Below are 26,761 nucleotides of genomic sequence, written 5' to 3' on the forward strand. Positions count from 1 at the left end.
TGCATATTAATTAATTATTATATTTCATGATACAGAATGAAATTATGTACTTCTCAAAGTGGGGTCCTGTTTTACTAACAAAGACAAAAGCACTTTACCTTCATAATCAAACAGATACTGTTCAATGAAGAACTTGTACCCCTTTTCCCGTTTGGAAGATGGTGTGTCTGAAAACTGAGCAGCAAGCCTTTCAACATCATTGAACCGCATTTGCGGCAGGTGGGCAAGGGATTTTGTGAATTCCATACCCTGAAATTAATAATGATATACATGGAAATGGTTTAAATTAAGAGCTTTGATCAAGTCAGTAACTTAGTATAATGATGGATATCCACTGAGGATTGATGTCTATCAAATAATTGATATATAAAATAAATACAATTGTATTTTCACTAAAAAATAATAAATCGCTAATAAAGTATACGTAAGCTTGCAGACCTAAAATGAAAAACATCATAGCCTACTTGTCTATCTATATGAAACAGATTATGTGCCCTAACCTCTGTTAAAAATGTAAGGCTAATTTTGGTTATAGTATGTACATACAGAGTTGGATACACACTGACTGAATGGATGATAGATTTATTTAATACTGTATTAAGCAGAAATGTAAACAGCACGATCGAGGTGCAGTCACATAAAATGATAACACAAAAAGTCCTGAGGGCTAAATAAACACCAATGATTAGTTTGCATCATGTGGGGTTACAATTAAATTCAACCGTTAAAGGATCTAGTTATAAACAAAACGGACTCCCTGCCGTTTATTTAAAAAAAAGAAATCAGATAAACAAAGGCAAACAGCAGCCGCAGTAGCATTAGCATTGATACTTACAAGTTACACGCACATCCAAACAAGACATTTAAGGCAATTCAAAAATGGTAAAGTATAAAAGACGGATACCATTATCAAGACAAAAAGATGGTAAAACTGAAAACAGTATTAATGTTAACTTTACCTTTTGGAATGAAACGATATTGTCCTCTTAAAGTCTGTAAAATTGCATGTATCCCTATGGGCGAAATATGCCGCTCCCCTTCAAAGCCAAACCCGGACGTGAACCGGAAGTTGTGGAACGTCATCGTGAATAGGGCTTATTGACCCAACTGGCCAACAGGCGGGCGCATACATTGGTCCGACGTGCAACAGTCCGACACGTCCCGATATGCGTTGCCGGTTAAAACTCACCTGTAGCTTCCCTGTGAGGTTAAGGCTATAGGTTAGGGTTTGGGGTAGCGTGTCGGACTAATGTCTGTCGCCTGTCAGACTGTTAGTACGTCAGAACAGTGTTGCCAACTCTCCAGTAACGGAAGTAGCTAGTGGCTCCTCGAAAAGTCGTTAAAAGTCGCTAGGGGTGGGATATGCGCGCGCGTAGCGCGCGCCGCCCCTAGCGACTTTTTTGCGTCCCTAGCGACTTTTAGGCGCCCCAGCAACGAAAATATGTAGCCAGCCCAGAAAAACATTTGTCATTTATGTGCACTTAGTTTGTATCATCTCTTCATTTGATAACACATCGTTTAAACTCATTGTAATATTTAAAAAAAACATACCTCAATTCAACTAATGTTTAGAACGCTATTTTGTTCCGATCCATACAGGAATTAGAAGGTTAATACTTTATGCATCCGAGTGTGTATTTTATTTTTACTAGCAGACTAAACTGAGCTGCCAGTGCTTCCTCCTTTCTTGCTCTGTCGAGCTCGAGGGGCGCGTTCGGAAATACCGCACCGGAGCGCACTCGCCTAGGCAGAGCAAGAAAGGAGGAAGCACTGGTAGACAGTCTGTGCAGTGTGCACATAACCGAGCCGAGGAAGCCACTGAGCCTGCTGTGACCTGTGAGCCAGACCAGACGCGCCGACCACTTTTAGTTTTGCCAATTTCGCGGATTTGAGGCTGAGAAAAAAAAAAAAAAAGATTTTATCTCTGGCGCATATCTGGCGCCTGTCAACACGATTTGTCCCCAATTCACCAGGGGAAAAAAGCTAGATTTCTCGCCAGAAGCTTTTCACTAATTCAGTCGCTAGGGGGGTCTGGAAAGAAGCTAAATATGACGACAAATCCGCTAAGTTGGCAACACTGCGTCAGAACAAGCACATGCACCCCTGCCAAGGACAACATAACAACTTTTTTTTAAATTATTGATTCAGTGAGTTCGCTGTATTTGTTGTCTGTACCCGTTTATGTAGCCTCTCTGCCTCATCCTGATAGGCCGCCAGCTGTTGCTTCCATTGTTTGACGTTGGCGGTGGATTCTAACAACGCCGCCGTCAGCTTGGCGTTGTTCCCCTTTAAGGCCTCAAGCTCCGCCTCCCAGTGCTTGTTGATGTTGGACGAACTGCAAGTAGAAAAGATGATCATTTGATGCTGTCCTGCACTGAAAAATAGGCGATCTACAAGCTCCCAATGAGTCGCAAAGCTAGAGTTTATCTTGTTTTTGGTTTTGGTTGTTTTCGGACGTACTGTTATACCACACTGGCTCACCTGCCAGTGAGGAGCCCCCAACAGGAGGACACACTGTAATGTACCATACTGGCTCCTCTGCCAGTGAGGAGCCCCCGTTGGGAAGACACACTACAGTGTGTTCCCTATCTATGCATTATTGTGTGGCTGGACACCACGCAATCATCATGACCCCCCGCCACAATAATGTCAACCACTTTTACCATAGTTTTTACTTTGGCTAAAATGTTCTATCAATAAGCTCACAGGGCGTAAAAAACATTAGTGTTGTTGTTGTCTGTCTGTCTACTGTTCTGCTAGTCGGTGCATTACTTTTGTACAGTACACTTACACTGTAATAACTGAAAACATTTTGCGTTACAAATAGGAAATGCAGTACATAAACATACTTGTAGGTTATTAAACATTAAACTCTCTATCTCTCTCTCTCCCTCCCTTGGGCTGCACGAGCTACAGGCTACACACATTAGCCTTCTCTGGCTGCAGTGTGATACCATCGATCCCATAGCCCGAAGGGACGGGGCAGCCGGCCGAGACTGTGATTGGTTGACGCAAGAAAACCTCCACGAAAAGCCATTTAATGAAATGCCAATGAATTAAAAGAGAACACATTACCTGTGTGAGAAGTGCAGTGCATTGAGGGGCAGCTCTGGGCGTGGTGGGGTGTGTTGAGCGGGCGTGTCTGGAGTTATATCCTCATCCGTACCGTTGATGCTCTCTGGGGTCAAAGGTGACTGCAGGTCACCCGGGGCAGACTCCTAGTTACACAAAAGAAATAAAGAAAAACTACCCAGAAGCACAAAAAGCTGTAAGGGGGGCATGTCAACAGGAAGCGCTTTTTGAGTGATGGAGTGTTTTGGTGAAACGGAGCGCTCCAGAGCTTTATGGATAATAAGTAGGCCAGAGAGGCTTATTGTCAGTATCAGCCAAGCACGTGGGGGTCTAGCCCCATTTCTAGACATCTGGGAGATAGATTGCTGAGGTGGAGCAAAGAAGAAAGGGCCATCTATATGATGGTAGTATGTGTTGTAAAACCCGTAAGCTTGTGGATTTGTTTTGAGCACTTTAAAATGTAATCTACACATGTCGTGCACATTGCAATTTGCACTTAAAATATTCATACACATTTGAAGTCAACAGTTTTTGCTGTGCAACTGTCAAAGTGTGAATATGTTTTGAGTGCTATCCCCTCCAACGTCTGGCTTTTGGGAATTACGTAATGTGGCAGTCAAGTCTATGGACTTTTAATGTTTGTTTAGAGCACTTTAAACAAACATTACCAGGTGCCCCTCACTTTGTGTTACATATTCGAATTCAGATTCAGCGTGTGGATTGCAGGTTCATTTTACTATAGCCTATATACCTTCATACTAACTGTACATGTCCTTTCCTTCTTTACATAACCTTGTAGGAGTGAGGATAGGAGATAGAACAGAGCGGGACTCACTCTTTCTCAGGTGTTTCTGAGTGTTCTGAGGTTTGGCATTATTTCTGTGAGGTTAGGTTTCTGGTTTAAGGACTTCAGTGTTTTGTACCATACAATTGTATGTACAAGTACAGAACAAAGAATGTTTGCTTTCGCCATCTTTGTTGAAGAATAGTCTGGGCAATTATGTTTTTGTTTAGCTAGAATTGCTAGAGGTTTCAAAATCTTATATTTTAGGGATATGTTTAGGCATAGTTTTAGTGAAGTTAAATGTTAGGGTTCAGACGCAATTGAGGTGAAAAACACCTGGGAAAGATGGAGTCCTAAGATGAATAAGCACTTGAAACACAGCATTCACTTGGAGTGAGGTCAAAGACCAGGATAGCTAGAATAGCAAGGATAGCTATTTTGCCTGTCCCCTTTTACCTTATTTTGAGCAGGCTTGTTGACTGTTAAAACATTCCTTTTTAAAGCACCAACCTGAAGAAGAATGGTTGGAAGTATAGAGGGTCAGGAGAGGGTTGAGCGGTGCCCTCACCACATGGTTAGGTATAGTGGCTACAGTATAGGCCTACATTAAAGCCCACTATGTCATTTTCCACTTAATAATAATAATACCTGGGATTTATATAGTGCTTTTCATAAGTATTCAGTTCCACCCCAGATTTGAACCCGGGTCTCCTTCACAAAAGCTGAAATATGTATTGCACTACGAGGGAACGCCAGAGGAGATCATATTATATAGGGTGTAGAAAAAGAATACCTTATGCATTCTGGTATTTCTGCAAATTTCAGCAATGTCCATGCAATGGTGCCAAAAACACCATTCCGCAAAAAAGCATGTAGGGAGGAGTGCACACATACGAATACTACTACAAATGTGATGTTTACTTTAATCTGATTGGCTCATATGGCTGATATGCCAGTCACATTCATGAGTAACAATAACGACCATTATTAAAAGGCAAAAGTTGCATTTACTTTATGAAATTAGCATGGGGACTTAATGAAAAGAGAATTTGAAGTATGTTTAGTCATGTGAGAGTATTATATTACTATGAAAACTTTCATTTTCATGTGTCACATCACACCTCGTGACATCACGCCTCCATATATGGTCACGCCTCGTGACATCATGCCTCCATCTCCATATATGGAGCTGATCTGTTCTGACATTCCATATGTTGATCCTCCCCACCCCGTCCTCCCTCTTCCATGTCTCCCTTTTGACTGATACCTGTCCATTCAAACTCTAGATGGGCCCGCCCCAGCAGCTGGCGAAAACTAGAGTTCTCCACAGGCCCGAAACGTAAGGCCCGGCCCTACCTGGGCCCTCATCAAACCCTGTACACTCAAGGCACTGCCACCCTTAGATCTCCATATATGGAGCTGACCTGTTCTGACATTCCATTATGTTGATCTGACCTTATCAAACCCTGTACACTCAAGCCACGCTCCATATATGTTGATCTGACCCCCCATGCCAAAGCGCCAGTGCTCGCCCAGCAGCTCCCATCACCCAGGCGGATGTGTCTACGCAACCTCACCCTTTAGTCTTCTCGACCTCAGGGCGTCTTACTGGTATAATTTACTACCGGTTAACTCATGTAATTGATTCATGTGATTACATGTATTATTATTATGAAAGTTACCTGTGAAGGAGTGCTGGTGAGCTCCATCTTTTCCTGAGATTTCTCCTTGGCTATCCTCGCTGCCTCCTTGAACTCGGCAAACTTATCTGCAAACTGATATGACATGCACATATCATGGGCAAATAAGACACAACAATCTGTGACGGAAGCTCAAATAGCCTAAACGAATATTTTTTTTGCTGGACTCTCAACACACAAAGGAAAGGAATAATAATCTACTGATTTAGTCCCCACAGGAACATTCCTAATTCAGTGGGGAACAATCCTTGATTCCGCGGCTTCGCTATACTATGCAACCGATATACAAAATATAACAAATATATTGACAATTTCGTCAAAACTAAATGCATAAATAGACTAAACGGTTAGGGAGGGACTAGCAGAGAAGAGACCCAATAGTGCCACAGCCAGAAAATAGCCTCAACTCGTCACTGACACCATATATATAAGAAAGCTAGATGGCTCACCCGCGCTCTGGCCAATGGAGAGCAACGTTGCTACGTGGCGGCCATCTTACTTCGGGGCAGCTTAACATTGTGTCTATGGGGCATGTACTTTTAAATAACCATAACATTGTGTCTATGGGGCATGTACTTTTAAATAACCTTAACATTGTGTCTATGGGGCATGTACTTTTAAATAACCATAACATTGTGTCTATGGGGCATGTACTTTTAAATAACCATAACATTGTGTCTATGGGGCATGTACTTTTAAATAACCATAACATTGTGTCTATGGGGCATGTACTTTTAAATAACCATAACATTGTGTCTATGGGGCATGTACTTTTAAATAACCATAACTTGCTCAATTTTCAACCGATTTTCAAACGGTTTGGTTTGTTATAAACGTCAGAGACGTCTGCATACTTATATGCTTTTATACGATGTTCATATAAAAACAAAATGAAGTAGATAAGCGTCCTGAATCACAGCCACGTTGACAACGTTTGTAATAAACCAACCCGTTTGTAAATCCATGGCTGATCTATGGCTGACACGTCTGGAGTTTGTATATTGGCTATTTTCGGTACACAGCTAAGTATAAGGCGGCGGCCTGCCAACATACATTTCAATCGAATAAACCAATTGAAGATTTAAATTAGTGGAATAAAACTATGTTTAACATTTCAGATGACAACCATTTTTTGTTGTTGTTTTTGTAGAAAAGGGTCCTGTGAGTTCTCTCTCCTGATTGGATATAGCCTAATTGGTATCCCTACCTGAAAATGTATTTTCTGTTTACTAAAGAACTGAAGAGACAGGGGGACCTGTGTTAATTGACAAACACTCTAGGGCAGGGGTAACCAACCAGGGGTTCGCGATCTACCAGTCGATCGCGGGAACGTTTCCAGTCGATCGCGAAGTGTCCGACCCATTTGAATAATGTCAGTGCCGCTCGTCACATGCAAATTAATTTTGAGCAGAGCGCTGTGGCTCTGAGTTTGAGAATAGACCCCATCGTCCAAGGGTGTGTGTGCGTGTGTGGTGGGGGGGTGGTATCTTAGCAACACTGAATGATCTGTCCCATTGGTCGTGTGCTCGTATCATGAGCCAATGGCTGCAGCTCTGAGCTTCCCAGACCCAGGTTCACATCAAGGTTCACAACAAGCCGTAAAGAGAACTGACAGGTCAGCCACAGGGCTGCTACCATATTAGCAGCTGTGAGCGCTCTTCTCTTCTCGTGAAGAAAGCAGGACAGAGTTGTCAAATAAATCCCGCCGTCATTCATACTGTATTTATTCTCCGACCCGACATTAAAATACGGAACAACGTGCGTTCATTACGGGCTCGTGACAGGCTGCAGACACTTGAGTTGGGACTACTAGCCGATAGCGCCCTGCTCCTTCAGTTTTCGTTGTTCGTTGTTATAATATTTTTTATTATTGGGATTTGATCATTGATGCAAATTCTAAACATATGGATGCAGCTGCAGAAGTTGTGTTGCTTAAAGGAATGCATAGTTGCGTTCTCCTCAACTGCTGCGCAGCAACAACAAAAATATAAAAATGAGAAAAATATACTGAATATACCAGTCTGCAATGCAAACTAATAGGCGAGTGCACTACAGGGCATATGCAAAGGGAAAGAATGACTTCTGTCCGTGACAATAATCAATGCTACAGTTTGAATTCTGTACACATGCACACATAGAGCAAAAAATATGATAAATATGAAATATGAACACATGAGTCAAGTAGCTGCTTTTGTATCAAACCCTTTCCTCTTTACTGAGCCTACTGTCATTGAACTGCTGTCCGATAAAATGCAGGATGTGTTTGCATTAACTTCAGATATTTAAATGGAGATTATTGGATTAGTAAGTGACGGTCACCTGCAGGTCAGAGCTAAAGAGAAGGAATTTTGGTCTCTTGTAAGCAGAGAAGTATCCCCTGATTGTGTCGTGTGCACTGAAGCTGCATGCCTATACTTTGGTTCCACGTACTTATGTGAAATGGCCTTTTCACAAATGAAAATAATAAAATCCAAGTTTAGAACTCGTATGACTGACTCACATCTTAATGACACCCTCAGACTGGCAATCACTAAATATGAACCAGATTTCAAAACGCTTGCAGATAAAGTGCAGTCACAGCAGTCTCATTAAAGGTGGGCTGACCCTGAGAGTATGTCACCATATCTGTGCAAATATATATGGTCATGTTATGCCTATGTCATTTGAACATCTGCCAATGTGAATATTCATTGAAATGAGAAACAAAATATTTCTAATACTAATTATTTCTAATTTGTCTTAATATTATTTGACATTGATAATATAACTTACTATAAGTATTTATTCTAATTTAAGCTTTAGTCTTTGTGTGGATGTGTGCACATGCATTGAGCCTGTCAGAAATAGCAAAAAAACAAGTGTTTTTTCTAACACGTTTTAGTGGTAGATCTTGGCTTACAATTGGGAATAAAATGGGCTCTTGGGCTTGAAAAGGTTGGTTACCACTGCTCTAGGGTAACTATCAGAAAATAAAGCTATTTAACACTTATTTTAACACAAAAACATCACTTACCCCACTCATCTCAGTAAAAGGCCTAATGCAGGGATGTCAAAATTTAACTTTTTGTCTGTTAGGGTTGGGGTTCCTCCGTTCCTACCTTGAGCAGGTGGCTCTCAGAGGAGAAGCCGAGGCCGTAGACAGTGTTGGCCCGGCTGTCAGCCCACTGGCCAAACTTCTGAGAGGTTTTGGTGAACGTCATGTTGGGAGTGATCGTGCTGTTGATGATGGCCTGTTGAACACACAGCACCACACAATCAGTAACATGAGCATCAAACTATAGGCTACTATAGTAGACTACCCCCTCATCCTCGCTACACCGATAAGCATATGCTTACAACCACATGTGTACATTTAGATACGATTGGAACTATTTGTATTAGCCTACTAATAGCCAGCGCTAAAAGAATGACACCCACCAGCCCCAACGAGAGCTGCCTTCCAATCACAGTCATTAGCACACCGGAATGCGTCCGAATTAATTGTCTGTCTGTCTGTCTGTCTGTCTGTCTGTCTGTCTGTCCGTCCGTCCGTCCGTAAATCATGAACGCCAAAGTGTCACGGCACTCCAGCCAGCATGCTCAGCTATTCTCATCACAATACAACCACTAGCAGTGGTCAGTGTGCCAGAGGACATTACATAACAGCCCTCCAAGGACTAAAAATAATCTCTGCCACATGCTAATGATAGGCCTTGCCAAACCAATTGTGTGTGTGCGTGACCAGGTAGAAATGTAGGCCTACTGTAGGCAGAAACTGGTCAATGTGGTCAAAATCATTAAATTTTGTTGACCAAATACCTTAATATATTGATATATAATTTTCTTTTTGACATTTTCCCACAAAATATTGCGTCCATATTTGTTGAAAACCTCATATCGTTGCTGTCAGGAGGAAACCACATAATTGAGGTTTTTGATTTATTTCCCCCTTAAATCAATGCCATTGAATACCTTTTACATCTGTGTGTTGGGTAAACATATATTGAACCAATGAAAAGTAGAAAAAAGCTCCATTGGACCCTCAAATTGTCTGATAAAGCAGCTTACTCCACCACCTCTCCCCCTCTCATGCAAGTAATTGACAATATATAAAGTCACAACACCTACTTTGATGAGGCAGTATTGCTTTGTTTTAAAAAATATATGGTTTTCTTCATTTCCTGAAAAGAAATATATTATATATATATATTCTTTACATTTTATTTTCACGAATGCCCTACTTCGACATACTACAGTGTGATAAATTTACCTCCTCAGCAATATACCACCTTTTCTCCCCAATGTAGTCGTTTTTTATAATCCCCCGGGATTCCAAACGTTTACTTGCAACAGAGCATTTCTATAGTGTAGTATTGATACCACCAGTGAACACACACCTTGGTGCCGTCCAGGCTGATGATCCTGTAGACGTTACGCGTGCTGTCGTAGAAGTAGGACACGGTCACGGCATGCTTGCTGCTGGGCAGCCAGTTCTTCTTGGTGCTGGGGTCAATCTGGAACACATGGGCCCTCGTACTGAAGATAGGCTGCTCTCTGAGGGAAGACACACACACACACACACACACACACACACACACACACACACACACACACACACACACACAGGTTAGACTGTTCTTTGCCTCAAAAAAAGACAGGCAGGTGTGACTGCTTCAATCAGCCATCACCCACCTTACAGTATGTTATGGAATCTAACACCACCAATACACCTTACAGACCTTAAGTTACAGTTACAGTATGTTATGGAATATACTGTAACACCAACAATACAGTATGATTATTATGATACCACCTGAAGGAGGCTAACTATAGTGACCGGATATTTCGCTGCTCTACGCATATTCTCCTCTAGAGACACCCACCGCCTGCACGTGTGTGTGCGTGCGCAACTGTGCGTATGCATGTGTGTAAAAATAGAGATCTTATTTGAACCCTAACCTCATGTGTGGGCTGTAATGGAGGAACAGGCAGCAGCTCCACAGGCAGGAACACAGCTTTGAAACACAACGCACTGAGACAGCACTTCCCAAACAGTGGGTCGAGACCAGTGGTGGAAGTTTTTACTTGCGCGTATTGTCCCGAATATAAGACTACTCTGATTATAAGACAACACCCATTTGTGGAAAATTAACATTGAATGTCAAATAGTCTCCGATTATAATACGACCCGTCTTAAATTCAGGCCAATAGGGTAAGTAAAAGTATCAATACTGCAATGTAAATGACTTTGTAAATGTTCATAATTAAAAATGTACTTGAGTAAAAGTACAAAAGTATTGGTATCCACATGTACTTAAAGTAACCAAAGTAGAAAGTGCTCTTTATGCAGAAGTTCAAGTTTCAAGTTTAAAAATTTATAGAAATCTTTTATATAATAGCAGATCTATTTTCAAATGGCCAAAATGTGTATAGGGCTGAAGTTGTACTTGTTAATGCGTTTTTCTTTTGGATCTCAAGCTAAAACATTTGGGCACCAGTGCATTAAGAGATATGCAGTGGTGGACCACTAGTTACTTGAGTAAAATCCTGTCTATAGGTCTTGCCCGGCGTGGCTTTGGGGTAGGATGTCGGACTGTTAGGACATCGGACCAAAGATATGCACCCGGTTGCATGACCCAAACGATTGCTGTACTTTACACTTTGAGCATTTCATTCATTCATTAAAGGTTAGTCTCTAGGAGTTTTTCCAACCCGTTTCCCCCTATGTTAGTGAGAGTGCACTTGCAATCAACCCTGAACTAAGGACAAATATGTAAACGGTGTACCCTGGACTCTACAACATAAGCAGTAATAAACACAACATTAAATGTATTATTCTCTACAACATTATGTAGTAGTAATAGGCAGAACATGGCAGCAAAGCAGATTATTTCTCTTGAAACCCAAGTTTTGTGCAGATTTGGTCCCTACAGTCAGATGCCGATCTGCCAAGCATCTCAGGGAGACGAGGTTTAACTGCTGGCTTGAAGCTGATTTCTCCCAGGAATCTATAGGTCTCTAGAGCAGAGACTTGACAGTTATTTAAAAGACAGATGATCATAATGTGAGGGAGGCCATCATTATTCACACCAGCACAAGCACTGCTGGAAGCATAGCAAGGCTTTAATATCGGTCTCATATCGGCATCGGTAATATTGGCTTTAAAAATACAATATCAGTATCAAAACAATGTGGTACTGCATGCAAAATGACCAATATGCAACACTTTGGTTATATGAGCATGCAAGTAGAAGTGTTAATAAAATTAACGGAAATTCAAATTTGACCTACAGTATCATTTTATAATTGACAATTAACTTTTCGGCAAGTGGACATGACCTGTGGGCAAGAAAGTAGAACATCACCTGCAACTTGCCCAATGGGCAAGTGCCTAGGAGACCTTAGTGCAACTGTGCGGCATACATGTTTTGTTTTTGGTCTTGTTTTCCAGTAGTGGCTTGGCTTGCTAACATGTCATTGCTTCGACCTCCCGTTACTTCGATCATTACTAACCCAATCTCTAACGCTAACATAAACATAACCGCAAGCACGGGAGCATGTTTGCCAACCTTAATGCATGTTCGCCAACCTTAATGCATGTTTGGACTAACAGGACTTCGGATCTATGGGCAGTCCCCTAGTGGCCCAGTGTAGTTGCTTATTGTACCCCAGTGTAGTTGCAGTTTATTTTGGGCTTGTTTTCATAGACCTGGTTGCTTACGTCTAAATCTGGCAACCCTCATGGACCCCCGGTCAATGAAGTGTACAGCGATTAAGTTGTGAAAGGCCTTGTCATGAATATACTCACAGTCACAAAGTCTGTCTTCAGACCTAATTTGCTTACAGTAACTGTTCACTGTTATCTCTATGCTGCTGCCCAGGTGTGTGTGTGTGTGTGTGTGTGTGTGTGTGTGTGTGGGGGGGGGGGGGGGATTGTTAACACATAATCCCAGCCACAAAGACATGTATTGTAGACACGCAAGTCTCAATGACATGCAGCATCTGACTGCTGATGTTATCACATCAGCAGTTCTGCACACACACACACACACACACACACACACACACGTTTGTCTAACTATACTTGTGAGGTTCATATATGTTCAAGGAAAGCAATTTTCTGAATGCCATTTAATCAAATTACTCGCCATTTTTATCCAAACCCTACTGTAGGTTATATCTGAAAATACCAGATCTACAAGCTGGTGGCACATTATCGCCAACAAGTATAAATCAGGCATAACTCAAACCCTAACCCCCAAACTGTCTAACCCTATAACCTCAACCATTAATACTAATCTCACCCAATAAATATTTGTCAACCAGTGGTCCTTTAGCAGGTTCCAGATAGGCCCTAGCTAAATGAACGGAGAGGTAACCAAAATGGACCCTTATTGAAAACCACTACAATAAAACAATCATTTATCTTGTGAGGACCGGATAACTATTCTCAATTCGACTATACCTGTGGCCGGACATTTGGCCCTCGCAAGTATAGTACTGCACACACACACACACACACACACACACACACACACACACACACACACACACACACACACACACACACACACACACACACACACACACACACACACACACACACACACACACACACACACACACACACACACACACACACACACACACACACACACACACACACACACACACACACACACACACACACACGCCTGTATTTGCATAAAAGTAGACCGATATGTAGTGAGTGTGACTGCAGGGAGAGTTCTGCTGTAAAGCTTCCAATTATCTTCTATTGCTGCGTTGGTTTCGTGTCACAGTTGGAAAACATTCACACAAGTCATCACGCCTTCTGGCTCATCATGCCATTTCCTCCGTCAAGTGTTTTGTTACTTTTCACTCTTGCAACGTATATACATGGCATCTGTTACAAACAATGGAACAGGAGCGCACACCAGTAGTAAAGTGCTGCTGACCACGGAAAATAACTGTTTCATAGGAAGGAGGTCGCACAGCTCACAGTCACGACACAACAACTCTTTAATTATTATTTAAGACACCAATGTTCGACAAAGTATATGTCTTCTTCAGGGTATTGCATTTATTGCATTGTGACTATGAGCTGTGTACTTCCTTCCTGAAATGTGGTATAATAACACCTATATAATACACCTATAGAGCACCGAAGTCTGACGTAATTTACACATCCTACATGGGTTCCCCCCCTTTCTGAATTCCCACAGACTTTCTTTATATTGCGTTTCTTTATATTGTTCCAAAAATAAACGAATGGTCCCTGCGGTTTGACTCCTCAAGAATCAACTGACGGCGAGTACACGCTAATGTTACTGCAGCAGAATTAGTTACAATTTTACCAGAAACATACTGTATCAAATATGAGTGACTGACTATCGTAAACGATACAGAGCCACCTCCCCAGAGACTGTATTTTTGGACCACAATGCTTATGTGAGGCGCTTTTAAGATGACCCTATGTTATTCTCCATAGAGAAATTACTTCTGTGACACAGGAGATGAACGAGTGACGTCAGGACTTCGGTACTCTATATATATTTTTATCATCATCATCATCATCATCATCAGTAGTAGTAGTAGTAGTAGTAGTATTATTATAAAACAAATTGTATAAACGATATTGATGATATTGTTTTGGTGTCCAAAATGTATTATCAAAGTGACAAAGTCAGTGGGGCGGCAGTGGCTCAGGGGTAGAGTGGCCGGTATAGAACAGCTGGATGGAAACTGCAAGGTTCCCAGTTCGATCCCGGGCTCCCCCAGAGTTAGTGTCCTTGAGCAAGATTCTGAACCCTAATTGCTCCCGATGTGCAGGTTGGTGCCTTGCATGGTTTCCTCTGCCATCGGTGTATGAACGTGTGTGTGACTGCTGATTGGGTGAATGTAATGCACAATCTATGTAAAGCGCTTTGGATAAAAGCGCTATATAAATGCACCATTTACCATTTAAGTTCCACAACACCTTGCATTTCTGAAACATCAAAGTAGGTGCAACTTTCTTTTAAGTATTTTAATTTTATATGAGTTTAAATGTCAAGTAGACTGTTATTTTCAGTCTGTTCCAACTGAAACTCATATTCTCTCAAGGTTTCAGTATGTACCACCTCGTCCTACATAGAGCACTTGTAAGCTTTATCAAATTCAGTGATAATGAAGCCAAAGACATAGAATACTTAAAGAGATTGAAATCACAGAATTAAAGAGACAGTGGGTGTATTCTTTCACCTGTGTCCGTTCAGTTGAATACAGTTACCATCAAATGATAACAGTTTTTTTTTCAAGGGGGTTCCAGGGGGTCCCCAGCAAAATGAGTTAGGCCTACTATACACAGTATCCTCTGGGGGAACACAAAGATCTATGTTGTGAGCTTGTAGAACAGCTATTTTCAGCAACACTTTTTGGTGTGTAGAGGGAAGAGGGAGCAGCTTGGTCTGAAAATATACATTAACACAACACTGATGACAGTGCTGTCAAACAAGTCCATGAAGCTATAGAAATCTATGAAAAAGCTGAATATGCAACTCAATGTTATGCAATATAACATTGGACTTCATCTGTCCCTCATAAGGGGTCCTTGGCTTGAAAAGCGGTGGAGACCCCTGTTCTAATGCGTGCATGTGTGTTAAAGAAAACTTGCTTCTCGATTATTCAATTATAGGCCTAAGCGGTTTATTGGTTCTAAATATCAGTTTAGATATATATTTTCTGTTAATTGCCCAGTATACCATTTGGGGATTATCCTTATTAAAGTCAACTATGTGTCTTCATTATCCTTGTATGTTTGTGCTGTGATTTTGTTTGATAGCTAATCACAAGGCAACCACAATTAAGGCTAATATTATTCTTGTGATATCTCAAATCACAACATAATTATATGGTGTTATGAGTTGGCATGCCTCATTCTCTGAAACATGTCAAAGATATAATGAACAGCCTTAAAAGGCTAAATTTGCACATGCCACATCGAGCAACTAACTTGTAAATTATTCACATAACGATGAAGAATTCATCGCTCTGGTCAAGTCCAACGTGTGGAAGAATATGCTCTGTGCTCCCTCCTTGACAAGGCATGTCAACAAGAGGCTGCCAACTTATTTACAGTAACATCCTTCAGCACTAAATCCATTTGGAGTAGGCTATATTCCAAATGGGGTCCATTTGGTGACATTTGTATCCTCTCTGTGTTACAACTATACACAAGGCAAGGCTATGTATTTATGACCGATTTTGTGTATAGCCTTGGGTAGCTTTAGCTAGCCATGTTTATCATAATACCAGCTATTACACAGTTATAACACCGTGACCGTTTATTACACCGTTATGTGCACTCGTCTCTGGACATTATTAGGTGTTATAGGTGTCTTGTTTCTGAAACGGAACAGCATGCAGATCTTACCATAGAGAGTTTGGAAGTCTGGTTAAGTTAATACATACCCCATTTCGGTGGATATAGGTATACCAGGCAGGCAGAGATAGGTGTCGAGGGTTGGTCGTGCAGCTAAACTGATCCTGTCTGGTTGAAGCTAGCTTTGTCTCTCTGATCCTCTTCTCCTCCAGTCCAGACCTCCCGGTAAGCTGCTTCTCATCAGCGGTGCATCACAGAGCTTGAATCCGACATGGCAGCACCCTTCCTGGGTTTATATATTCCTCCCGCGGGCTGGGACGGAGGGTTGGGGTGGATGGATGGATGGGTGGGCGGAGGAGGTTGGGTTGTTGGGGGGTTGGTTGAGAATTCATCCAAGCAGGCGTGTTGGAGCATGCATGGTTGGGTTGGTGGGGAAATGAATCCACACAGAAAAATAACACCAAGGACTTGATGTTAGCTGACACTAGCTTCATTTACGCTCATTGCGCGTAATGACGATGGGAGAAATTCTGAGAATTATTACTAAACTATATATTATATGGTGTTGTAAATTCAGTCCAAATTGCAGATAGGCTATAAGAGAGGAGGCCGTACTTTTTTTTTTATAGAAGGCAGTTGCACGAATCTGCTAGTTTGTATCCTCAAAAAGAACAGAAATATAAAAAATACTGTCCCCCCACACCCCAGAGATTCAGTAGCAGAATCAACCCAGCAGTGTGATAGCGGTCTGGTAAATACACGCCAGTCTGTCAGATCAGTGTGTTTTGCCTTGGTGCTACCGATGAGAAGCGGCGGTCCTGCTGCATGCTCCAATGGTGCGTCTTCATGTTGGATCTCCACGCAAACAGGAGCACAGAGTAGTTGTTTAACCGCATCAATACCCTGATACAAATTCACCCATGAATAAAACAGTCAAATAAAAGCTTCGGTTACGAGGAGGCTGTTTGAGGTGAAATCCAGATTGGAGATGCGGCTGCATGGCTTCTTGGCATCAAGCATATCGCAGCGGGTCCTTCGTTGCAGCGGTCAGAATAATACAAATGCCCACAACATTAAAGAGACGTTAAGATCACATACGTCCACCGAACTTGTGTTTGCGCTGACCTGATTGATGATGTCCACACACTGTCTTCTACACTAAAGCTAAATGTGTTGCAGCGGAGCGGTACAGAGACCGTTACACTAGGGTAGGGTTCTGAATGGAAGCGTCCCACAGTGTCCCACTCCCACCGCTCAATCTGGTCTCACTGCTCTTCATTCCATTCATTCCATCCATTCACCCTCCCCCCAGCCTGACGTCACCACTCAACACACTGAAACCTTCCGTCATATCCGGAAAATAGATTATTATTATTATTATAAAAATGCTAGTAATAATATAATTTGTTAGTATAGGCCTAATCTTTCCTGATGAAAAATATGGCAACCGGTATACAAAAATCAGACCAGTCTGAAGCGAGTGGTGCAACAGCACCCCTTATTGGTACTCTAAACACCGGGACATAGGTTAGGAGTTAGGACATAGGGTCCAGGGACATAGGTTAGGAGTTAGGACATAGGTGGGGACATTGTTGTTCCTTGGAGTGGTTGCACCACTCAAAAAGTCAACCAAAGAACCAGTAGCCTATACAGGATCTCCTCACTGGCTAGTAGGTATAAGAATACTCTAGTCCAAGGTGCCCACTTGACCAGTATCTGTCAAGCCATCCTAAACTGTGATAATGAGCAGGGTTAGGTGTGTTCTAGGAGAAAGGCCAAGCAGTAGCATGAACAGTTTGTTTTGGATGCAATCTGCATGTCCCATAACACAACAGTTTAGGATGGCATTGTGGTTGACGACAGAGTACAGCAACTTGCAATGGGCCTGGTGTACAAGATACGCTAGGCCTACACCTCAAAGACACCCATGCACCTGTCAAAATACTTCCTAAAGATCAACATCACACGATCACAAAGTTCCACAAATCACGTTCAACCCAGATTTGGCTCAAACAAGTGGTTAAATGAATTTTGCTCCTATATGCCACAAAAATGTGGAAGGCCCTACCAACAGTTCTTCAAACTGTTACAATTTTCAATCGGGGGTGTCAGAGCATGCAATACAGAGATGTTCACTTTTAAGTGAATGGTTATTATTGGTAAATGGATGCATTTAGCGCTTTCATCCAAAGTGCTTTAGATAGATTGTGTTCACACACATACACCGATGGCGGAAAGCGCCAACCTGCACATCGGGAGCAATTAGGGGTTCAATGTCTTTTAAGGACACTTCGACACAAACTCTGCCAGCCAATGCACTCTATCCCTGATCCATCCACTGCTCTGCCAGCCAATGGCCACTCTACCCCTGATCCATCCACTGCTCTGCCAGCCAATGGCCACTCTACCCCTGATCCATCCACTGCCGCCCCGCTATTAAAGATGGACCTCTTCACACTCATCAAATCAATATCTGTACCATGAAATTGTACCCATCATTTTCCAATCCTAGTTAAAAAAATATAAGACAAATATAAGACAATATATAGACAAAAATAATATATCAATATTACTTTTGCTGTTGCCATCTTGTGGACAGTTAATGCTATTGCATAATGCACAGGGATGGAGGAGGATGATTATATCCTTGGGTTCAAAAGGTCATTCATTAGGCCACGGTTGTTAATGGGTTAACTGTTGACCAGAGCCTGCAGGCCCAACACCTTGGTAGATTTTAACGAAATAATACTAGTCAGGTGGAAACCCAAAACTGTAAAAAGTGCAGGAAATGTAGGCCTATAAAAAACTAGAGGTTCACGCACCTTTGGCGCCCTACATCTATAGCTTAAAACAAATACAAAAATGCCGTAAAGCCAATAGGAAGAAGGAAACACAGGCGTGCAGTTCTTGTTTCTGTGCCGTGTTAAAAGGCTGTTTTCTCTGAATCTAGGGCTAGGCTGCATCCGCGGTGATTGAACAGAATGCGGATGTTCTGGGAAGTTGTGTAATTGTGAAGTACAGTAATTAGACATTAAGGGGGAGAGAGATGGGGGGAAGTCATGCGGCAAAGGACTCGATCCCCGGACACGCCGTCAGGCTGGATTACCGGCCTATAGGTGCCTGGACCTCAGCCGCGGCCCAGGCCATGGTTACAATATTAACCCTTCTGAAGAGAAATAGACTTTTTAGACGGTCAGTGAGTAATGGCGGATTTGAGAAACGGAAGCCGCAAAAGCTGGGTTGAAATCGCAGAGGTTAAGTGAGTGACGTCAGCGGCCGTTCCGCATACTCCGCATACATCACAGTCTATGACTTGACGACCTTAGCGACTTGGCGACTTCCGTCTACAGACTTAGACGCCCATCTCAATTGTAAATATAGAAGAAATATATAGGGAAATAAAGTGTTCCAATGGATCCAATCAATGTAATTATTTAGTCTAAAGCTCGTTAATATGTTTTATTGATTTTATTAATTGGGGGGAAAAAACAACAGACCAAGTTAACCACCTCAACTTTCACTCAATTATTTTATATACAATAGCAGATCTACAAGCTTGTATCAGCAATTCCTACTAGTTTTGTGTGACACTGTACTTATATGGTGAAGTGAGGCGTTATAAAAGAAAATATAAGACATTGAAATACGGAGATACAAGTTTTCTACAACGGCAACGATCTCCCATGTCGTATCCATGTCACACTTGTAAGATGACAGACAGTGACAGCTGCTATGTTCAGGCTAAAGCATTTAAACAGGATGCTGGGAATCCACAGTGTGAAATACAATGTACTTGATGTGAAGAAAAGTGTGTACTGCTTTAGGAGAAATCAGAGAGAAATTATTTTCAATTGATCAGTCATACAATCAGCGCAAATAGTAGTGGTGGAAAAGTGATTTTATTTTAATAACAAAAGTGGAAATACTTTATTAGATTATACAAAATATTTCTTGTGTAAAATAAGTAATAATAAAAGATCTACAAAAAAGCACCACACTGTAATCTGCAAAGCAACTAATTCTGTCAAATTAAACAGAACAATATTTACCTTGGAGTAGAAGTAGAGTATATCAGACAAATTTAAATACTCAAGTGAATGAACATCAGCACTTCCAAAAGTGCAGAATCATGTGCTGAAGTACAGTATTTGAGTAAATGTACTCAGTTATATACTTCCCCCGTGGTGTAAACACATGGCAGAATAACGAGGCTACGTGTTTGGAACGCCTAAACTGAAACTCAGGATGCCTGCTCTTCTATTTCAGTGCTGCAACAAGTAAGGATGTTTTACTCAAGTAAAAGTATCACTACCACAATGTAGAAATACTCTGTTACACGTAAAATGCACATGTAAAATGCTTGTATTTGAAATGTTTAAAAGTATTATCGTCAAAACATACTTGCAGTAAGAACAGTAAAAGTACTCAAAGTTGTCAAAATGGGTCACTTTTACGCCTTGTGAGCTCTTAGATCGGCTATTTTCAAATGGCTCATGTATAAAATATTGTATATCTTATGGACCACATCTCTGTACTCGTGTGTACAGTACACTAAGTCTCACCCTCACCTGTAGAATTCCCAGCCTCTGCTTTAGCCAATTGTTTTCCATGGCAACCCCACACTTGCCATTTGATTACTTAACCAGTCCACTTGTCAGTTTGCACTCTTCAGACATAGGCAGACAGACAGATACAGAGATCTCCTTATGGGCACAAAAGGGACACAGACAGACGGTAAATACGGGTGCTATGACAACGGTCTACTGTAGGTTCCCAACTTGCATCGTTCACAAGTAGGGCGGTGACCGGCGGGGCAAGGGTCTAGTTTTGTAATAATGATGTAATAGTCACTCGTAAATCGCTATTATTTGACAGCTATAGCTGTCAAATAATTGTAGTGGAGTAAAAACGTATACAACACTTCTGAGATGCAGTGGAAAAGATATAAAGCATAGATGAATGGAATTAAGTAAAGTAAAAGTACCTCAAACTTTTACTCGAGTACAGCGGGATACGTAAGTACATGCACTTACTGGCCACCACTGTTCTATTTACAGATTAACGCTGCTGAGCATGAAATGCAATCTCAACCTGAGTGGAACTGAACTCAGAATGTGATCATCGACCCACTACACCGAAGCAGGGCTGAGCTGGTTCGAGAGGCTCCTTCTGCACGTTTCCATCAACGCTGGACAACAATGGACGCGTTAATGTCTGAAGAGTTTAGGAGGTCAGAACACGCAGACACACACATGACCATGTTGACGTGTGAAGAAATGACCGAGTTAGAAGGGCCTGCTGTCAGCGACGAAGTGGAGGACCTTCGCAACAGGTACAAGATGCATGCGAGTGGAGAGGACAAGTGTTCTCAACCCCAGTACTTGAGTCAAAGTATATACTCCTGGTCAAGTAGCCTACTACTACTAAGTGAAAGTTGCATTGTCCAATTTGTACTTGCTTTTATAGTATTAAAAATGTATATGCTTTAAAATGTAATTTAGTTTTAGTCATATTTTATGTAGAATATTTTAGTGTTAGTGTAGGACTAGGTTTAGTCGACTAAATCTCATAAGAATTTAGTCAACGTGTTGTGAGCTTGTAGATCAGGCTATTGTCAGAGCACAACACCCGAGTGCAACCAAATGTAAAATGACTTGTCTTTTAGTTCTACTGGATCTCTTCTCCAAGTCCCTCCCTAACATTTTAGTCTAGTTTTTATTTGTTGATGAAATTGTCAATATATTTAGTCTTAGTTTTAGTTATCATAGCTTAGTTTTATTTAGTTATTTCGTTTTCATCAGTGACAAAAGGTATAGTCGACAAACAGTTTTCGACATACTTCTAGTCTATCCCCCCAAACAATTCAAAGATATTATTAAAAATATAGATATACATTCTAATCCCCATACACACATCTTGTCTGTGTTTAATTGCCGCCACAATGCATATCCAATGGGAGTCACATGGTTTGACCTTTGACATTTTTTATGGCTGTGTGTTCTTCCCATATGAAAACTTGAAATGAGACATTCTGCATAAAGACAAATACTTTTACTTTTGGTACTTTATGTACACTTTGTTTGTGTCCAGTTTACGCGAGGCGGTCCATGACGAGGGTGTCCGGCCCAAGATGCAGTGTCTCATGATGGACCCGTCCTTCTCCATGGTGACGGTGCAGGGTGAGGACAGCGGCATCGAGTGGGAAACCACCGGCGCCAGTCGCTCTGCCACACCCTGGGCTGCAGAACCTGGATCTGGTAAATTAAATTATATTTGTGCTCTTATATTGTCTGTATTTGTTGTGTTGATGAAATGTTCAGTATGGCACTTTGGTACAATGAAAATTGTTTTTAAATATGTTTTATAAAGCACATTATAAATGTGCCTTAGAATTTAGAGCCGCCACGCCGGGGTCCGGTCTGGCCGGCAGGATCATCTTTGTCATGGACGAGGAACAGATCTTCAGGAGGAAGAAGTCCACGAGAGCCAGTCCAAAGAAAGAAGTGATTCCGGAAGATGTGGATGGAGTTTCCGGGAGGCCAGAGTTGGTGGAGGTATACTGGCATTGACTGTTTACATGGACAATATTTATTCATTCGGAATTAAATCATTTTGGTCAGAGATTCCAACTGAACTGTTTACATGGACCCTAAATAAAAGCAAACCTCGTTTACATGCCTCAAAGCATTTAATCAGAATATTAATGTTCTGTCAATTTCCCAACCTGAGACCAACCAACCAGAGAAAACCATCAGAATACATTTACATGCTGACATTTTCTTGGTGATCGGAATATCAAAAGTTTATACCACCCCCTCTCAACTTGAATGAAGATTCTGATCAGACCAGAAAGGAATATTCTCTTCCAATTGATTTATTGAGCTGTCATCCTGATAGATTCATCTTCCCCAACCAATAGTCCTTTGTGCCGCTATATGCATATGTATATGGAGGCACACAATGGTCCATCATTGTTCAATAGACTAATTGCTTGGAAACAGTTCAGTACAGTATATGGACACTAGTTTCCTCTTCTGTCATATGTCCTTCATGACCTTCAGCTCCGTTACAGCAAGCCAGTCCAGTGTCAATTAAGCCTTGATCAACATTTGGTGGCCAGTATGGGGCAGCTGGTCAGCACGTGTGACACGAGCTGACATGCTTACAGTGTGTTCTCTTGTATTTCTTCTGTCCTGAATTATGCAAGCACTGCTGAGGGTGTTTAGTGCTGTATACTATGATGCATAATTATGTATAATTATACTGATGGTGTTTCTTTTGAGTGTGACGCTGTTTTCCCTGCTGTTATCCACTGTACTGGCAAAGAAAATAGTGGTCCAAGTACAGAGCCAACTTATGTCCAATTTCCTGAGTCTAGAGCGTTAAGTTGGTTAACTGCTGTGCTGCCTTTGGCGGCAGAATTTTCACTTGCGGGATAAATAAAGGTCTTATGGTCTTAGGTTTTATGTTATGTTATTGTAGGTCTCACTGCCCAACGTGAAGCTTGAAGGAGGCGGAGAGCAAGATGAAGCAGCAGATCTCATGGAATATAAAGATCAACGCTTATTCCGTTTGGTTTCCGAAGGCTCCGAGATCTTAAACATCATGGTTACCTCCGAATCCAATTTAGCTTCTGTGGACGAGGAGGAGAGCACGGTGATGGTGGACAACCTGTCTTATCTGGAGGAGACCCCTGCCACTAAAACCAATAAGGAATACGACGACGTGTTTGAGCCATTCAACGAGGTACTGCCGGCCGCACAGACGCGTGGGAGCGTGACATTGTCACGTGGAGGCATGATGGGTCAGAACATGATGGATCCCCCAGGAGCTCCCGTGTCAAGGTTAGAAATATATACTGCAATGAAGAAATATACTCCGTTACAAGTAAAAGTCTGGAATTTAAAATGTAGGCTACTTGAGTAAAATTAAATACGAAATGTATATAGAGCTGATGTAGCCTATGCTTTGTAATAATAATCAAAGTAACTAGTAAGTTCTCAAATAATTAATAATAGTACAATACTTTAAATGTAGTACAAGTAAAAGTATTGGAAATTACTTTCCACCACTAGACCCCAGCCTCCTGGCGGAAAAGCAGCGGGCAACGTGGACTACTTTGAGAAGTTCACCCTGATCGATGGCCAGGCTCCGGGCAGCCCCGCCGTGGTCGCTGAGGGAGCGGAGGAGCAGCGGAGCCTGGAGGCAACGGACAGTCAAGGTAGAATGAGGCACTCGACAGTGGTGGGGAAAAGTAGCCTATACTCAAATGTTTTACTTAAGTAAAGTATCAATAGAAGTAGAAGTGCTGTATTCAAAACATACTGGAATAAAAGTACAAAAGTATCTGCATCAAAATCTAGTTAATGTACTAAAAGTAAAAGTACTCATATTGCAGAATGTCCCATTTCACAAGTTCAAAGTGTGTTAAAAGATGTTTTGGAAATATAGCCGATCTACAAGCTCACAATGCATTGCAACGCATTGGGAGCTTGTAGATCTAGATTTTCAAATGACCAAAATGGGGTCAAGGGCTGAAGTGGTTTAATTTATGTCATTCTTATATTTAAAGGTTCTGATGAAACGGACCTCAGCAAAGACAGCAACACGCCTCAGAAATCGGCTGTAGAAGTGGGAACGTCAGAACTCCTCCCTGGGGATGAACTCGCCAGTGAACATCTGGACGATGTGTTTTACGGCGGCATCGATGCTATACAAAGTCCTCTGGACAGAGAGGACGAAGGCAAGAGAAGACCCACTCGGTTGTCTTTGAAGTCGAGTGGCTCGGCTCTGTTCGGCAGCCAGGAGGACATTCTCACGCCTATATTTTTACCCGAAGGCCCGGCCAAGATTATCGACCAAATCCTGCTGGAGGAGCCCAAAGCCATGGCTTTCATGTACACTGACCTGTACGAAGAGGCCACAGGGAGCAGGAACAAGGAGGAGGACACAGAGAGTTTGACCTCGGAGAAGTCCTTCCATAGTCGGCATTCTGACCGGGAGGCCAGGGGCTACCTGGAGATGTACGTCCTGAAGGACGAGACCTCCGCACTGGAAGATGAGGACGCTCCCATGCTAGAGATGGAAGCCGTCGCCCAAGACAACAGCAAAGAGGAAAGAGTCCGAATGCTATCCCAGGACTCGTATAATTTTGATGAATCCGAATTAAGTGACACCTTACACACCGAGGACGAGGTCACAGACTTCTTACGTGCGAGTGACAATTCTTCTCCATGCGACATTGAACCATTTCCCCAGTCGCGACAAGATGAGAACGACGCAACGTCAAACACAAAGAGCAAAGCCAAACGCAAGACAAAAGCCTCACAAACGACACAAAAACCACCACAGATTACATTTGCAACAAATCAGCCCACGGAGAACAAAACCGTGGGACAGACAGACTACGGTGAGTTTTACTTGGACGATGACATGACTAACGATAAGGTACCAGGGGTTGATGCGTTCGCATTGGAAGCGCCCAAGCCGGTTGCTCCTCCAAGGAAAAAGGCAGATTCAGCTCCCAAGACAACTCTGGACCTCACACCTCTGATGCCAGTGGAGGTTGTGGACGAAGGTGGCAAAGAGCAAAGAGAGGAGGAGAAAGAAATGCCGTCGCCAGTGGAGACGCCTGATGGTGACGATGGAGAAGATCTAAGCACCAGATCAGAAGCACCAGCAGAAGCTGCGGACAGTGACAGTCAAACGTTTGAGTGGAAGGACAGGGAAACGATGGCAGTGAAAATGAGTGACACTCAAACTACTAAAGAACTAAGTGGACATGAAGAGGCCAACATCACAACGGTAGATTCAGCTCAGACACGGGTTGAAGAAGTGGAGAGGCCTGAAGAAACGGAAGCTATGTTATCTACAGAAGAGGCGAGGCACTGCAGCCCCCCTGCTGCAGTGACTGAACCCGCTACGCAGGCGGGACGCTGTGTCATACTGTAGCTGTTAGGAAAGACATGCAGTCAGAGAACATTATCGGCGCTGTCGAGTGGAAACCTTGTAAGTCCAAAACCATTACTTTTCAGGACATGGGAATAACAATGTATTTATTGTGTGTGTGTGTGTGTGTGTGTGTGTGTGTGTGTGTGTGTGTGTGTGTGTGTGTGTGTGTGTGTGTATGCATGTGAGTGTTTCAATGGAGTCACTGATGTGGTGGATTTTTTTGTATTATTTCTGACACAAGCTCGTTTTAATAAGTTTCATTGGTTCAGTCTTCTTTATAAAACCCAGACACACTTAACCACTTTCACTTTCAGAATGCTTCCAAAATAGCAAAAACAAGTGGGCTCGTAGATCCGCTATTTCTTGTACTTTTGCACGACACTATTGTAGAGCAAAGTAATTGGCATTAAATTATGGGGGGGAAAGAAGAAAATCTGGAGATAGAAGAAAATCTGGAGATTTCCACCTGACAGCAACGGTATAGCTTTGATGTGGGTATAGATGTCTGCTATATGGATGTTTGAAGTGAAAAATGTGACTTGCACGTAAGTTTTACATTCATGCTAAAAGAGTGATTGTTCTATAATTTACTGTTCTATTGATTGATTGATTGAAGTATTTATAGAATGGGTACATTTCAAATGAAAGCATAACTCAATACAAAAACTGTTGTGTGGACGACACACTGGTAAAGCATTACACTTGTTTAAAACAGGGTCCACAATTTTCAATTCATCAGAACCAAGACATACAAATATAAGACTGTTCTATATCTTCTGTATACTCTTCTATGATCTCTTCTAAACATTTCTGTTTCTCTGCTTTAATTCACTTCAAGTGTTGATGAATGCCGTTTTGTTTTAAAAAATCAGACCCGTCTGAACTGAGTGGTACTGTACTGTACTGTACTGT

At 42.0% G+C, this 26,761-nt stretch overlaps 2 protein-coding genes across 4 annotated transcripts in view; one reads left to right on the forward strand and one right to left on the reverse strand.

Moving 5' to 3' along the window:
• The window catches only part of homer1 (homer scaffold protein 1), a 30,964-nt gene extending 13,919 nt beyond the window's left edge, over positions 1-17,045 (reverse strand). The window contains exons 1-7 of one of the 2 annotated variants that reach the window (XM_080756437.1): positions 15,988-17,045; positions 9,933-10,089; positions 8,655-8,786; positions 5,539-5,631; positions 4,313-4,366; positions 3,076-3,218; positions 2,176-2,335 (exon numbers count right to left, since the gene is read on the reverse strand). In XM_080756437.1, the coding sequence (XP_080612563.1) occupies positions 2,176-2,335; positions 3,076-3,218; positions 4,313-4,366; positions 5,539-5,631; positions 8,655-8,786; positions 9,933-10,089; positions 15,988-15,992 (744 nt within the window). In that variant the 5' untranslated portion in view covers positions 15,993-17,045. The remainder of the gene's footprint in view (positions 1-2,175; positions 2,336-3,075; positions 3,219-4,312; positions 4,367-5,538; positions 5,632-8,654; positions 8,787-9,932; positions 10,090-15,987) is intronic. The other variant, XM_080756438.1, reaches the window with a different exon arrangement.
• Positions 17,046-20,894: 3,849 nt separating this feature from the next.
• Positions 20,895-26,761, forward strand: LOC308309876 (uncharacterized protein). 2 transcript variants are annotated; one of them, XM_080755827.1, is made up of 7 exons: positions 20,895-20,913; positions 21,042-21,230; positions 21,989-22,155; positions 22,289-22,452; positions 23,381-23,742; positions 23,974-24,119; positions 24,471-26,761. In XM_080755827.1, exons 2-7 carry the CDS (start codon positions 21,097-21,099, stop codon positions 25,847-25,849), a joined length of 2,352 nt encoding a protein of 783 aa, XP_080611953.1. In that variant the 5' UTR covers positions 20,895-20,913; positions 21,042-21,096; the 3' UTR covers positions 25,850-26,761. The 2 variants fall into 2 exon arrangements, with proteins under 2 accessions (XP_080611953.1, XP_080611954.1); XM_080755828.1 differs by lacking the exon at positions 20,895-20,913 and having other exon boundaries at positions 20,978-21,230.

The sequence above is a fragment of the Protomyctophum bolini genome (genome assembly GCF_963924005.1).
Source record: "Protomyctophum bolini genome assembly, chromosome: 22".
NCBI lineage: Eukaryota > Metazoa > Chordata > Actinopteri > Myctophiformes > Myctophidae > Protomyctophum > Protomyctophum bolini.